This window comes from Somniosus microcephalus, chromosome 3 (assembly GCF_052327205.1).
Source record: "Somniosus microcephalus isolate GS21.2 chromosome 3, FLI_Smic_1.0, whole genome shotgun sequence".
Classification (NCBI taxonomy): domain Eukaryota; kingdom Metazoa; phylum Chordata; class Chondrichthyes; order Squaliformes; family Somniosidae; genus Somniosus; species Somniosus microcephalus.
Window position 1 is genome coordinate 58,306,048 of NC_140989.1, and position 15,037 is coordinate 58,321,084.

The 15,037-nt window shown below is 43.4% G+C and overlaps 1 protein-coding gene across 1 annotated transcript in view; it reads left to right on the plus strand.

The window, feature by feature from the left end:
* Window positions 1-15,037, plus strand: part of thada (THADA armadillo repeat containing) — a 502,870-nt gene that overhangs the window by 82,411 nt on the left and 405,422 nt on the right. The window contains exon 21 of the mRNA XM_085980649.1: window positions 11,759-11,868. Within this exon, the coding sequence (XP_085836775.1) occupies window positions 11,759-11,868 (110 nt within the window). The remainder of the gene's footprint in view (window positions 1-11,758; window positions 11,869-15,037) is intronic.

The following is a 15,037-nucleotide window of genomic DNA, read 5'->3' on the forward strand; positions in this document are numbered from 1 at the left end:
TCGTCCCAAGATTCTTTTAAAATACATGGATGCAATCCATCCGGATCAGGGGTTTTATCCTCTGAGTTTGATTAGTTTATTCAATATATTGTGGCAGAACCACTGAATGACTCTGGCTAACTGTATATAATTCTCTTTAACGATGTTCTAACACCAGCCTAAACCTGTACCATTGTGTTAGGCATTACTGTGTTTTGTATATAGAGTTTGCATGTACGGGGCGTGGCCCCTTTAAGAGCGCGGGAAAACACGGGCAAACGCGATGATGTCACGTCGCAAACCACGGGGCTGCCCAGGCAGTCCTCGTGGCATCTCCGTTGAGTAAAGACCTGTTTAATTGTTCTCTTGTGTCGATCTCTGTTATTCGTTGGAATTCGTTAATTCCTACAATATCCCCTTTAAAAAATTTTAAATGCACTTATCTCATTACTAATCTCATCATCCAATGTCACGTCCACCTGTTCTATCTCCCTGGTAAATACTGAAGCAAAATAATTGTTTAATATTTCTGCCATCTCTATTATTACCTGTGGTATTATCCTGTCTACCCCTTAATGGCCCTATTCCCATCCCAACCTTTTTTTATTGATGTGCATATAGAATATTTTATTATTTTGTTTTATGTTCCTTGATAATTTAATTTCCTTTTTGCCTCCCTAATTGTTTTTTTGACTTCTCTCCTAATCTTTTCGTATTTTCCCTTTCCATGCACTCCCCTGCTGTCTATGTACTTAATGTATACCTCTTTCCTTGCCCTCAATTGTTCCCTTATGGTTTTATTCATCCATGGAGTCTCAATATTGTTTAGTTTGTTCTTTCCTTTTAGCCGAATACATTGTTTCTGCACTCTGTTAAACACCGTTTTAAATATTTCCCATTATTGTTCTACATCGTTGTTTGCCAATATTGTTGCCCATTTTATTTTCCCAAGTCCTATTCACAGCCCCTCAAAATCGGCTTTTCTCCAATCTATTAACCTACTTTTCGTCATACTTCTGTCCTTCTCAATTATCATCTTAAAGCATATTATATTATGGTCACTATTGCCTATATGTTCTCCTACTTTTACTTCTCTTATCTGCTCTGGTTCATTCCCCATTACTAGATCCAATAGCGAATCCTCCCTTGTTGGGCTTTTTACATATTGGGTTAGAAAGGAGTCCTGTACACATTTGTAGGAACTCCATTCCCTTATGCCTTTTACCTTCTTCTGTCCAATTAATATCAGGGTAGTTGAAACCCCCATGATTATTATGCTATGATTTTTACTCATTTCCCTAATTTGTCTGCATATTTCTTCCTCTGCCTCCCTTTCACTATTAGGTGGCCTGTAAACTACGCCTATTAGCATGATTGATCCTTTATTATCTTTTATTATCTCTAACCATATGGATTCTATTTTTGTCTTGCTGATATCTACGTCACTTTTTTTCTACTGCCATTATGTTATCCCTAATAAGTACAGCCACTCCACCTCCCCTTTTTCCCTCTCTATCTTTTCTAAATATGTTATACCCTGCAATGTTTAATTTCCAGTCCTGATTTTTCTGTAACCATGCCTCAGTAATCCCTACAATGTCTGGTTCCTCGCAATGCATGATTGCCTCCAGCTCCCCCTGTTTTATTACGGACACTGTGTGCAGACAGTTTAACTCATTTTTAATAGGATTTCCTCTCACTTTATGTATAACCATCTTTTTAGACTCCTGTTCTATAACTCTATTTATTCCCTTGCCATCAATGTCCTCCCTTACTTTATTTTTCCTATGCTCTCTCTTCCTGTTTTGTTTATATTTAGGCTGGTTACGTTTCTTATAGATCCCTCCCCATCTTACTAGTTTAAACATAAGAACATAAGAAATAGGAGCAGGAGTAGGCCAATCGGCCCCTCGAGCCTGCTCCACCATTCAATAAGATCATGGCTGATCTGATCCTAACCTCAAATCTTCTATCACTCTCCATCCACCCGAACCCATGTGATCTCCTGGGAGAGGCGAAAAACCAGATAAAAAACCCAATGGCCAATTTGGGAGAAAAAATCTGGGAAATTCCTCTCCGACCCATCTAGGCGATCGAAACTCATCCAGGAGATCACTCCGTCTCTATTTTCTACAGTACTTACCTTCTGTAAAGACGATCTCCACCCCAGCCAGGAACAGGAATAAAACCATCTCCTGAAATCTAACACAGAATTAGAACACAAGAAGTAGAAGCAGAACCAGGCTACACGGCCCCTGGGCCCGCTCCACTACCCACAGGGCCATGACCATTCCGAACCTAGACTCATGTCCAATTTACTACCTCCCTATTTACCCTTTCCTCTCGGATATGGGTCGCATCCCGGTTCAGGTGGAGCCTGTCCCATCGGTACCATCCACTCAACTGTTTTAAATTAAGAACCTAGGATCAGTGCAAGTTTTAAAGGATATCTGTTTTATAAGTACACATCCTGGATAATGCTTTATATTTACTAAGTGGAGAACTGGAAGCATGTGCTATCATTTCTGCTGTTTACCAGTGTTGTCTTCATTTTTTGTGAACTAATTTAATTTGTAGATTATCATATTTGATTTTATTTTTAAATGTTAGTTAAGGATTGTTGTACATAAATTAAATTAAATATTTAAGTGAATAAAACATTTCCTAGTTAGTGTTTTAATGATGAATTGGACTTGGTATGAAAATGATTTGGCCTGCAATAATTTTTATAGTGTAGCTGAAAGCTCAATATTTAAAAAGAATGTGAGATTCAAGAGGACTGACCGTACAGAGCTGTACAATCTACACAAAGTTCAGAAAGTCATTTCAAGGGATTTTTTTTTCATGTTGAGTGTGCAGTCCTTTGATTTCATAACCTGTTGTGAAACTGTTTGGTTAACCCTCAGTCAGCTATTTAAGTCCCTTTGCTAACCTCCTTGCGACACTGCTTCCAACTGTCATTAACCTTCATAACACTGCGTCTCAGCTGCCCTAGTTGTAAATTTTCTTTTGTAAACTGAAAATATTGGTGGTGCATATTTTAGCTGAAATAACAAATTGTGTAAATGAAGATACAGGACTATAATTACATATATACATACAGGATTATAATTCACTTTTGGGCATTAGTAACCAAATTGAATTAGGTTCAGGCAGTGAATGAATGAACAAATCATTTGCCCCTTTTGAATGATGAATTGAAAAAGAAGAGGATGGTCTGATCAGAAAAGCTGCTCTTGATATAATCAGAACTTCCAGGATGAATAACAGCTTCTGGAAATGGTATATATTTTTCCATCAATATTCTCCCCATCCCTTTTGAAGGTTCCTTGCTAGGTTTCAGCTTTGCAGGCATCAGTCGCCCTTCAGTACCTAACCTGGGTGCCTAGTCTCCCACGTTTGAGCCCCGATCGTTCCAGCCACCCCCATCCTATCCTCACCTGTGTCCAAATGACTACTTGCAGCAGGTAGCAATTGGGTTAAACCTAACTCTAACCATGACTGATTTCCACCTCCCCTCCCCCTCTCATTAATCTAAGGGCCCCAAAGCCAATTGTGGCACCCAAGTTTCAGCCTGACCGAGATCAGCTAACTTGGCACAAGCTGGGATTGAGCTTGGGACCTTCTCAGCCTGTATGGCTCAGTCATTCACTGTCTTAACCAGCAGAACCATGTGGGGACATTGAAAATCATACCAAAGTGCTTTGAACATTGTTCAGCCATTATTTTTAGGGCTGGTTAATTGTAATATCATCTCCAACTTGACTCTCATTTTGCTGCATGAAGGGCCCAGCAATTATGTAAGAATTTAAAGTTGGTATTTTCACATCATTTCCTTCCAGTTTGTGTCAGGGGGTTGGGAAGGGGTTGTTTGCAATTACCTGGTTCTCTATTTTTTTGCTGCACTGTGTGGTTCACCAACTACCGTGTAGATTGACGAGGAGATCAGCTTTCGACAGAAGCTTATCATAGACATCATTCAAACAGTACAACTCCCTTAGTTACAAATTAAAATGATTCTGATTTGGAAGCAGGTTGTGAGATATTTAGCCATTTTATATATATTTTTTTGCATGACATTGGTGTGACTGAAAGTTCAATTTTCCACACTTAGATTACAAATTGTGACAGGTCATTGAAAAAAGCTGCTTATGCGAGATAATTAAATTATGTGGCAATTTCCGTAATGTGCTTAAAGTATTGAAAGGAAACATTCAGATAGACGTAAATATCTTTAGTTCTTAAAGCTGAGAAACCAAGCAGTTAAAAGCCAATTATTGAAGTGATTAGAGTGCAGGAATCAAAATTGCTTTTCCCTGTGGTGTATGTTGGTCTGGCATTTAAATGTTCTTGTCAAACTTTAATTCTTGTTATTAGCAGAAAGTGAATTAACGTACTGTGCGAACTGTTGAGGCTGGAGAATTTCTTGCACCTCTCAGTGATTTTTTTAATCAGCGCTCTTTGATTAGATTGTGTTTGGAGCATAAGATCTCGGATATGACTAGTGTTTCAGAAATAAACTAGATGATGTCCAACAACAAATCACTTGTCACTGCACTTGAGAAACCCATAGTAAGCCCAAACCACTGTTTATACTCAGGTCATTTGTGGTTTTTGCTGTAAGATTATTTCAGTGTAAAGCTTTGTAACTGGGTTTTTGATGTAAAATGAGTGGTGTACATATCAGTGGCCTGCTTTTTTAAATTATTATTAATAGCCTTGTGCCTTTTCAAATTTGATTTTAAAAACCCTGGGACTATGCATCAAGAGGAAAAAATATGTCTTTTTTTCTGGAACAGTCTGCCATTGGGGAAACTAATGTTCACAAAGTAATGGTACTATATTAAACAATATTTTTAACAAATAAAAATAAGTTCTTAATTTATACTGGTCAGTGATATTTTGTATTACTGGAGATCTACTTTTAAAACTTCACTTTCCAGTAATATAAGGACTGAAATTGGGAGCTCTGAGAAAGGAGTATGTTATGTCCATCAGAAGGGTGATTGTTTTTGTTAATTAGAAACGAGAAAACTCAGAACTTGAATGACTACTTTGAGGGAAATTGTTACCTTGATTCCATAATGTTCTTCAATCACGTTAAGTAAAGGTACACTTTATCGGGAGACTGGTGGTGCAGTAAATTCAAAGTATGTATTTTTACTTCTACAGCCTTAGTTAGAAACCAGCCCAAGCTGATGCCATCCCATCTGTCTACTGCATCCTATGCATATTGATGGCAGCGTCCCAAGTGAATTTAAATTAAGCAGCCATAATCCATTCCCATAGCACAGAACCACTCTTAGTTTGGCAGTGATTACAGTCATATTCATACTGGAAGGAGGCCTGGTGTGAAAACCGGAAATGTCACACTGATAGAGGAGCAAAAACTTGACTCAGTTAAAAGTTGGGGCAGTGTTTATGGAGCTTTGCACTTTAGCCAGTGTAGCAAACAGAAAATCGTTTTACACTGACAGGCGAGAAATGTTTCATTGCTCAGTACTGATATCCCTCAACTCAATTAGCCAGAAAGTCACACAAAATTCAAAGTGTGTGTGTGTGTCTTCCACTCCCCCCACCCCCCCCCCCCCCCACACCCCTCCCATGCACAAAACAATTGAAGTAGTAGATTTACCATGCTAACATTCCTAGCTAGATGCAATAATAAATCCAGAGACGGGCCAGTATTTTAGATGGAAAGTTGAGTTTTGCCTTAATTACAGTGGTGCTCTTGTCAGGTCTATTTAGGTTTTTTTCAAAGAAAAAGTTGATTTTAACATCATCTTGGTGGGTCTTTTTAAAAAAAAAAATATATATATGAACTGATTGGCCCTTAATCTCTAAATTATTTCAATGGAAACATTTGTGGTTACCCTTGTTACTGTGTTAAATAACTGGACAGAGGCAGCCTAGGTGTGTGTAGAACTCGTGACACCATGCTGCTCCCAGGCTGTCTTGAACTGGTGGATTAAAAGAATAAAATGCTGTTGAAAGGGATCATTGAAAGACACTAGTAATAGTACAAAAGTCTCCTTTTATAAAATTTAGAATTGTGGGACAGTTCAATAAAACATATTTTCCCTGGTCTTGGAATAATAAATGAGCAAGTTGGTTTTTTTGTGGTGGGGGGCACATGTTTAGAATTTTAAGATAGATGGTATTTATAAGAAAATATATCATGCCACCCCAACCATCCCGGCACAACTGCCTGTTTGATGTGAACTAAGTGATGGGTTGATGTATGAGGAAAGGTTGAGTAGGTTGGGACTCTACTCATTGGAGTTCAGAAGAATGAGAGGCGATCTTATCGAAACATATAAGATTGTGAGGGGGCTTGACCGGGTGGATGTGGGGAGGATGTTTCCACTGATGGGTGAGACTAGAACTAGGGGGCATAATCTAAGAATAAGGGGCTGCGCTTTCAAAACTGAGATGAGGAGAAACTTCTTCACTCAGAGGTAGTAAATCTATGGAATTTGTTACCTCAGAGAGCTGTGGAAGCTGCAACATTAAATAAATTTAAAATGGAGATAGACAGTTTCCTAGCAGATAAGGGAATTAGGGGTTACGGGGAGAGGGCAGGGAAGTGGACGTGAGTCTAGATTCAGATCAGCCATGATCCTATTGAATGGCGGAGCAGGCCCGAGGGGCCGTATGGCCTACTCCTGCTCCTACTTCTTATGTTCTTATTCAGACTGTCAAACCATTAGATTTACTGCCAGGTAACTGGATGGGAGTTTATAGATTCAGAGCAAGAATCTTGCACCAACGTGCATGTTGTGTGCAGGGATCATTGATGGTTTAGGCTTTGGTAAATTTATAACTTCTTGCTTGGACCCAACAAGCCCAACCCTGCATATTTGAAATTCTATATTGTATTGCTAATCAAGACTGAGAAACTGTTCAAACAAATTTGAAAGGGTGCCCACGGAGTAATATGACACAAGCTTATGCCAGCTGTTCTATTCATCCGTCACAATGGATGGGAGATGGGAAGATGTTTTATCACAAGGAGAAAGGGAAAGTTGTAACAAGTCACTTGTGTGCACCTCCCAGTGAATGGTTGCAGTCTTGAGGCAGGTCAGCCTGTCCACTTCATAGATCAGGCAATTGGGCAGATGCAATAGAGACTTAATGAGGGGGAAAAGTGAAAATGAGTTGTGGGAACAAGAAAAACTAATTAGGAAAAAGTTGTGTAACAGTATCTTTTATAAAATGTCTATCTTGCGTTCTATTTTAGTTGGTGAGCTGTATGTTTCATTTTATAAACATACATTTAAGTGACATATATTCTTCTCGGACAAATTGTATTTTGATAATTTTTCAAAAAATGTATAAAATAAAAAAATAGTTCCCTAGTCTAGCTAGCTCCAACTAGTTTCCTCAACCTGACTCTGGGTGAATTGGAGTGATGGACACAAGAATGAGCTCGTCATGTCTGTCACTGTGTGACTTTCTTGGAAACAATTACAACACAGGCACGTTAGAACTCTCTCAACTGCATTTTAGTTAACGTGTCTACCTTCACAATGGCAGTCCTGGTCTGGTACATTGTAGGCCAAGGCTGCCATTTAGAAGGTAGACCTGCTACTCCATTTCTAATTATGATAAAATATAAATGTATGTATTGCATATTTTTACTTGCCATTTTATCAGTAGTGGATTGCAGTGTGAAAGCATACAGTTTCTTTGAATCCAATTGCTTACTGAATCATCCTGACCTCAGGTCAAATAAATTGTTGGTGAGCAGTTGACCATTGAGATATTCAACACGGCCAAATTGATTTGTGATTTCTTGGGTGCTGCTGCAATGGGAAGCAAACATTACCGTATTAAAAAACTGGTGTAACAGACAAGGGCCTAGAAATTCAGTATAGCCACGTTTGGGGCGCTACAGTCGGGCGGCCGCTAAAGTTTGCGCCCGGCGCAAGTTCGCGCCACCTTCACCGATATTCAGTCGCATCGCCCCAAGAGGTTGCTGCTGCGCTAAAACAGGCGATGCACGCCTATCATTAGGCGCTAAGCCGGCGGCCCGGGGCGATACCCCCGAGGGCGGGCGCAGTGCAGGTGCGGCGAGTTGCTGATTGACGGCAGACACTCTGGCGCCGGTCAGCTCTTAAAGGGGGAGGGTGGATTTGTTTGCCTGCCACGCCCTGCACACTGCAGCCCTGAAGCAAGGCCTGACCACTGCTGCTTCATCTGTACAACGCCCAGGACTATGGAGAAGGCCAACGTTTGCACCCATTGCAGCCCCCATTATATGTTTCCAATCAATGCTATGGCTCTGAAGTTAAAGACAAGTGCAAAGCTGTGGCCTGAAGCCACAAGTACCTGTGCGAGTGTTGAGCCAAACCAGAAAGCTCTCTACCTTTGTCTCTCTGCAAAGATCCGTCTCTCACAAAGAAGGAGTGTTGCAAAAAGGCTGCCTTTTCTACTGCAGGAGGAGTGCCCTTTAATTTGCGCCCCGCATCGACTGAGAACCGTTCCCCTCTACCAGTCGCTAGGGGCGCCAGGCGCACAATAGGGCGGCGCCACTGAATTTCCGGTTTGGGGCGAACAAAGGGCGTTGCACGATGAAATGACGTCAGGATCTGCGCGCGCAAAGGCTTTGCGCCGCCACTAAATCTTTACTGAAGTTGGGGAGAGGCGCAGATAGCCGCCTAGCGCCCAACATCTCCTCCTCCTAAGGCGCTAGCGGCTGGCGCAAACAACTGAATTTCTAGGCCAAAATGTTTTAATAGGTTTATTTTGCTTTTCTTGGAATATTGAAGTTTTTACACAAAGACCACAACATAACTTCACTACTGATGAAACAAGTTTTGTGTAACCTTCTCGAAGCCCATTTCTGCGGCCAAACTTTTGTCTCTCCTAATCTCACTGGTTTTAAGCCTATTTTCCTTGTATCTATCTGTGAAGCACCTTGGAATGCTTATTATACAGTATTAAGAACATAAGAATATAAGAAATGGGAGCAGGAGTAGGACATTTGGCCCCTCGAGCCTGCTCCGCCATTCAATAAGATCATGGCTGATCTGATTTTGGCCTCAACTCCACTTTTCTGCCTGTTCCTCAAAACCCTCAACTCCCCTGTAGTTCAAAATTCTGTCTATCTCAGCCTTGAATATATTCAATGGCTCAGCCTCCACAACTCTCTGGGATAGAGAATTCCTAAGATTCACGACCTTCTGAGAGAAGAACTTCCTCCTCATCTCCGTCTTAAATGGGCAACCCCTTATTCTGAAACTATGCCCCCCTAGTTCTAGATTCCCCCATGAGGGAAAACATCCTCTCAGCATCTACCCTGTCAAGCCCCCTCAGCATCTTATGTTTCAATAAGATCACCTCTCATTCTTCTAAACTCCAATGAGTATAGGCCCAACCTGCTCAACCTTTCCTCCTAAGACAACCCCTTCATCTCAGGAATCAACCTCGTGAACCTTCTCTAACCTACCTCCAATGCAAGTATATTCCTCCTTAAATAAGGAGACCAAAACTGTATGCAGTACTCCAGGTGTGGTCTCACCAACATCCTGTACAGTTGTAGCAAGACTTCCCTACTTTTATACTCCATCCCCCTAGCAATAAAGGCCTACATTCCATTTGCCTTCCTAATTACTTGCTGTACCTGCACGCTAACTTTTTGTGTTTCATGTACGAGGACACCCAGATCTCTCTGTACCAGATCCTTCTGTAGTCTCTCTCCACTTAAATAATATTTTGCTTTTCTATTCTTCCTACCAAAGTGGATAACCTCACATTTTCCCACATTATACTCCATCTGCAAAATTTTTGCCCATTCACTTAACCTATCTATACCCCTTTGCAGACTCTTTGGCCGGAATTTTGCCTGTCCTCAGAGTGCGGGATTGGAGGCGGGACCGCTGTCAAAATGGCAAAGATTGACTGGGCAGGAAACCCGCTGTCAACCCGCCTCCAAACAATCTTCCCAAGTGTCGGGTCCCCGATTTGTGCATGGACCCGACACCTAGCGGCGGGAAGAGGATTATAGCCACTTACCTGGCTGTTAACAGCTACCTGATGCTTGTTAAAGGCTTTTTTTCAATTTTGCCGCTTCTGCCTCAGGTTCCCCGACGTCCGGACACCACGCCAGGTAAGTGGCGTGTTGAGTCTGCTGTAATGTTTGTGCATTGATGACAGCAGCAGAAGTGGTGTGAAAGATCTAATAGTGCTGTCAAACACTGAGAAATGAGCTGTCAAAAAAAGTTGTGCGTGGTCCCTTTAAGAAAATCGGCAGATGACGTGCCATCAAATGACGTCATCTGTCCGGCTTCTTAATTAGCCGGCAAGCCCGCAGGGTGGGCTTAACAAGGCCAATCGACGTAAAATCCGGATGCAGTTGGGGGTGGGACTAGAACCCGGAAACTAGCTGACCCACTCCCAAGCCACATCCATTTGCAAAATCGCGGCCTACGTGTCTTCCTCACAAGTTGCTTTCCCACCTATCTTTATATTGTTAGCAAATTTGGCTACAGTACACTCGGTCCCTTCATCCAAGTCATTAATACAGATTTTAAATAGTTGAGGCCCCAGCACTGATCCCTGTGGCACCCCACTAGTTACAGTTTGCCAACCTGAAAATGACCCATTTATTCCGTTTTCTGTTAGTTAGCCAATTCTCTATCCATGCTAATATATTACCCACAACCCCATGAGCTCTTATCTTGTGCGGTAACCTTTTATGTGGCACCTTATCGAATGCCTTTTGGAAATCCAAATACACTACATCTACTGGTTCCCCTTTATCTACCTTGCTCGTTACACACTCAAAGAACTCTTAATAAATTTGTCAAGCACGATTTCCCTTTCATAATACCACTGGTTGCAAAATGCAGATCCTCAATCTCATCATATGATCTTTTCAAACTTTGTGGTTTTCAATACATAAACAATAACAGCTACAAACTATAGTATCTGAAGACTTTGTGCGTGAAACCAGGCATTATCTTGAAAAGTAAGACGGGTCACACAATCAGAAAAAGCATCACAAATGCAATATCTAGTTTCCTAAAGCCGGATAATTTTTTTAAATAGATAATGTTAGCACAAATGACAGTTTGAGTTAATGGTTATGTATTGATTGGCAATAATTCACACAAGACTTTAAATCCCACCCACAATTCAGTGTTCAGTGACTCACGATGGAAATGTATATTTTGACATTCAGTGAAAGTAAATGTTGTTTGTATAGATATCTACTTTTAACAGTTAAATCTACACGTGCAACCTTCGGTGTTTAGTACTACAACCATTGTAAAACACATTTTCATAGAGTCTCTGATTGCCGTAGTTTAAGAGTTAGCAGCAGTATCATGGGTCTGCTGGGAGTAACTTCTACCTTGAGCAAATTTTTGAGTTTTCTTTTTCAACAGAAAGTGCCAGTTCACAACTTTTTGGATTGACACCGCATGATGGGATCATTATCAAAATTCCAGAGCTTTCTTTTATTTAATAAATAAATTGAAAGGCCTCTTCTAAGAACTTTTATAAGGTCAAATGACAATGTCCTTTTGTGCTGCAGACTCTCACCCGCCAGATACAGCCTAAATTACTCTCGGGTCTCTTAGCAGTCACCCAAGAGAAAGAAGTTTGAATTTTATTTGCCTTGGGTAGATTCAACTACAAGGCACAAAGACTGACTACTTGTGTCCCATTCACTGGAATGGGCTTTATCAGAATAAAATGGCTATGCTTTGCATTATTAAATTTTATCACCAAACAATGAATTTAATTTGTAAACATTTTTCTCTTTCCTACATAGGTTGGAGAAATTGGAGAGTACTTTAAATGCCAGCTTCTACAATCTAGGCATAGAGGTGCATTTGAGCTAGCGTACGTTGGATTTGTAAAGCTTACCGAAATGCTTACCAGGTAAGTGACAGCTAAGCTAAGCGTTTTCTTTTTTTAAATTGGATATCTTTTTATGATGATTGCAATTAATGGCAGTTTGATCACTGACGTGTTGGCTGATTGAATCTCCTGAATAACCTCTTAAGCAACACAAATGGAGTACTTCACGAACTGCTTTTATATTGTGGATTTGGGTCTTGGGCGAGTGAGCTAACTGAACCTCTCTCCCACATTAACCTTTGTAAATATGCACGCACAGATTGACACTGACATTTTGGTCGGTTTGCACATGTAAGCCCTGATTTTAATCTTGCCCGTTCAGCAGGTAGGGGGTTAAAATGGCGGCTGGTGCGTCCCTGACACGTTTCTGCTTCCCCCACCGCCCCCTCACGTGTTTTGGAGTGTTGAGGCTGCCCGCTGCAGGCCTCTTTAATATGCAAATGTCAGAGCCCGATGATGTCATTCTGGCCCCGATGTGACTTTAACTGGGAATCGAGGCTGTGATGCACAGTGCTGAAGCCTCCAGGGAGAGCTGGTACAGACAGGATCCAGGGATAAAAGCAGCCCAAGTAAGCGATTGTTTACATATTTTAAAGGTTTCCTTGTGGGCCAGGAGGAGCTGGAATGCGCCTCTCGGCTCCAGAAGGAAACCTTGGACCTCCCTTGATCAGGCTGCTTCCTCCCGCCCCCCCCCCCCCCCCCACCACCACCCCCAACAGCCACAATTCCCGTCGACACCATCCCAACTACTTACCTTAGTGATGGGGATCGTTCCCTACGATCCCTGGCGACCGCCCCCTTGCTGCGCAGAATTCCACTCCCAGCCGCCACATCATCCCCACCGGCTTCAGGCAGGTGCCATGTTGGCGAGATTTAAATATCGGGTAGTTAAAATTGCCCGGGTCTCTCTCGTGCCATCGTAAATGCTTCGCTCCCATCCTAGCCCCTGCACATTGCAGTCCCACACCAGGTTAATATTGCAACTGTAGAGTAGAAACCTCATCATACAAAAGCAAAGTACTTTTTTTTTGACAAACATTCACTATAAGCCCACTGACTCCCACAGCTACCTGGACTACACTTCCTCTCACTCTGATTCCTGTAAGGACTCTATTCCATTCTCCCAGTTTCTCCATCTCCGTCGCATCTGCTCTGACGATGCCACCTTCCACACTAGTGCTTCCGATTTGTCTTCCTTTTTCCTCAGCCGAGGACTCCCCTCTACCGTGGTTGGCATGGCCCTCGACTGTGTCCGTTCCATTTCCCACACTTCTGCTCTCACCCCTTCCACTCCCTCCCAGAACCACAATAGGGTTCCCCTTGTCCTCACCTCTCACCCCACCAGCCTCCACATTCAACGGATCATCCTCCGCCATTTCCGCCACCTCCAGCGTGGTCCCACCACCAAACACTCTTCCCTTCCCCCCTACTTCAGCATTCTGAAGGGACCGCTCCCTCCATGACACTCTGGTCTACTCCTCAATCACCCCCAACACCCCTTCCCCTTCCCATGGTACCTTCCCATGCAAGCACAGGAGATGCAACACATGCCCTTTTATCTCCTCCCTTCCCACTGTCCAGAGCCCCAAACACTCCTTCCAGGTGAAACAACGATTTACTTGTACTTCTTGCAATTTAGTATACTGTATTCGCTGCTCACGATGCGGTCTCCTCTACATTGGGAAGACCAAATGCAGATTGGGTGACCACTTTGCGGAACACCTCTGTTCAGTAGGTAAGTGTGACCCCGAGCTTCCGGTTGCCTGTCACTTTAATTCTCCGCTCCACTCCCAATCTGACCTCTCCGTCCTCAGCCTCTTACACTCACTGGAAGGAGACTCACCGCGGGACACACTCACTGGAAGGAGACGCACCGCAGGACCCACTCACTAGAAGGAGACACACTATAAGGAGGTCGAGGCCCAGGGGCGAGGACGAGTCCAGCAGCGAGGTCGAGGCCCCAGGAGTGGCGCAGTGGGGTCGGGAGGACCACACTGCAGCCTATGAAACCCAGGCAGAGAGGACCTGCGGGAAGGAGGGAGGAGGACAGTAGGAGTGTGTGTGTCTGTGTCTGTCTGATGTAGCAATGCCTGGTCTCCAATCGTCTTGGATCCCCTTCCCATTGGACTAAGACCTTGCTCTGTCAAGCCCGTGTGGTAGCTGGTGTGCAACGGCCACCCCACGTTAAAAGAATTCATGCACAGGCATCTTCCACCCTTTTAAAATGAAGTTCGGGACCTGGAACATCAGGATCCTCATAGACAACCCCAACAGTGACAGATCGGAACGCCGTACTGCTATCGTTGCCCGGGAGCTCAGATGTTTCGACATTGACATCGCCACCCTAAGTGAGACCCGGCGGGCAGGGGAAGGCCAGCTCAAGGAGCAAGGTGGTGGTTACACCTTCTTCTGGAAAGGCAAACCTGAAGAAGAACGCCGCCTCCATGGGGTAGGCTTCGTCGTAAAAATTGAGCTAGTTGAACGTCTCGGACTCCCCTTGTGGAATAAATGAACGCCTCATGATTCTACGGCTCACCCTAGCCCGAAACCAGTGTGCTACGGTCATCAGTGCGTACGCCCCAACACTAGAAGCCACAGATGAGACCAAAGAGGAATTCTACTCCAGCCTCGAACAATCCCTGTCCCAAGTTCCAACGGGCGACAAGCTGATCCTCCTTGGCGACTTCAACGCCAGAGTTGGAAAGGACACAGACCTCTGGGGAGGTGTGATCGGCAGAGGGGGGGGTAGGGAAAGCCAACTCCAACAGTACCCTCCTCCTGACGAAATGCTAAGAACATGGCCTTGTCATAACCAACACCTTGTTCCGTCAGAGAGACAAGTACAAGGCTTCATGGCAACACCCTCGCTCCAAGCACTGGCATCTGCTGGACTATGTCATCGTCCGAGTGAAGGACCACAAAGACGTCTGCATCACCCGTGCCATGACGGGAGCGGATGACTGCTGGACAGACCCCACCGCCTAATCCGCTCTGTCATCTCCATCAGTGTAGCCCCAAAACAGCGGCGGCAACAGAAGCAATGCCACAGGAAAATCAACGCTGGAGCACTCAAAGACCCTGCTAAGAAAGCCCTATTCAGCCTGTGCCTCACAACTAACCTGACGACTCCCAGTGATGCAGAGACACAGAGTGTCCACAGCGCCTGGTCTGCACGCAAGGCCTTCATTAT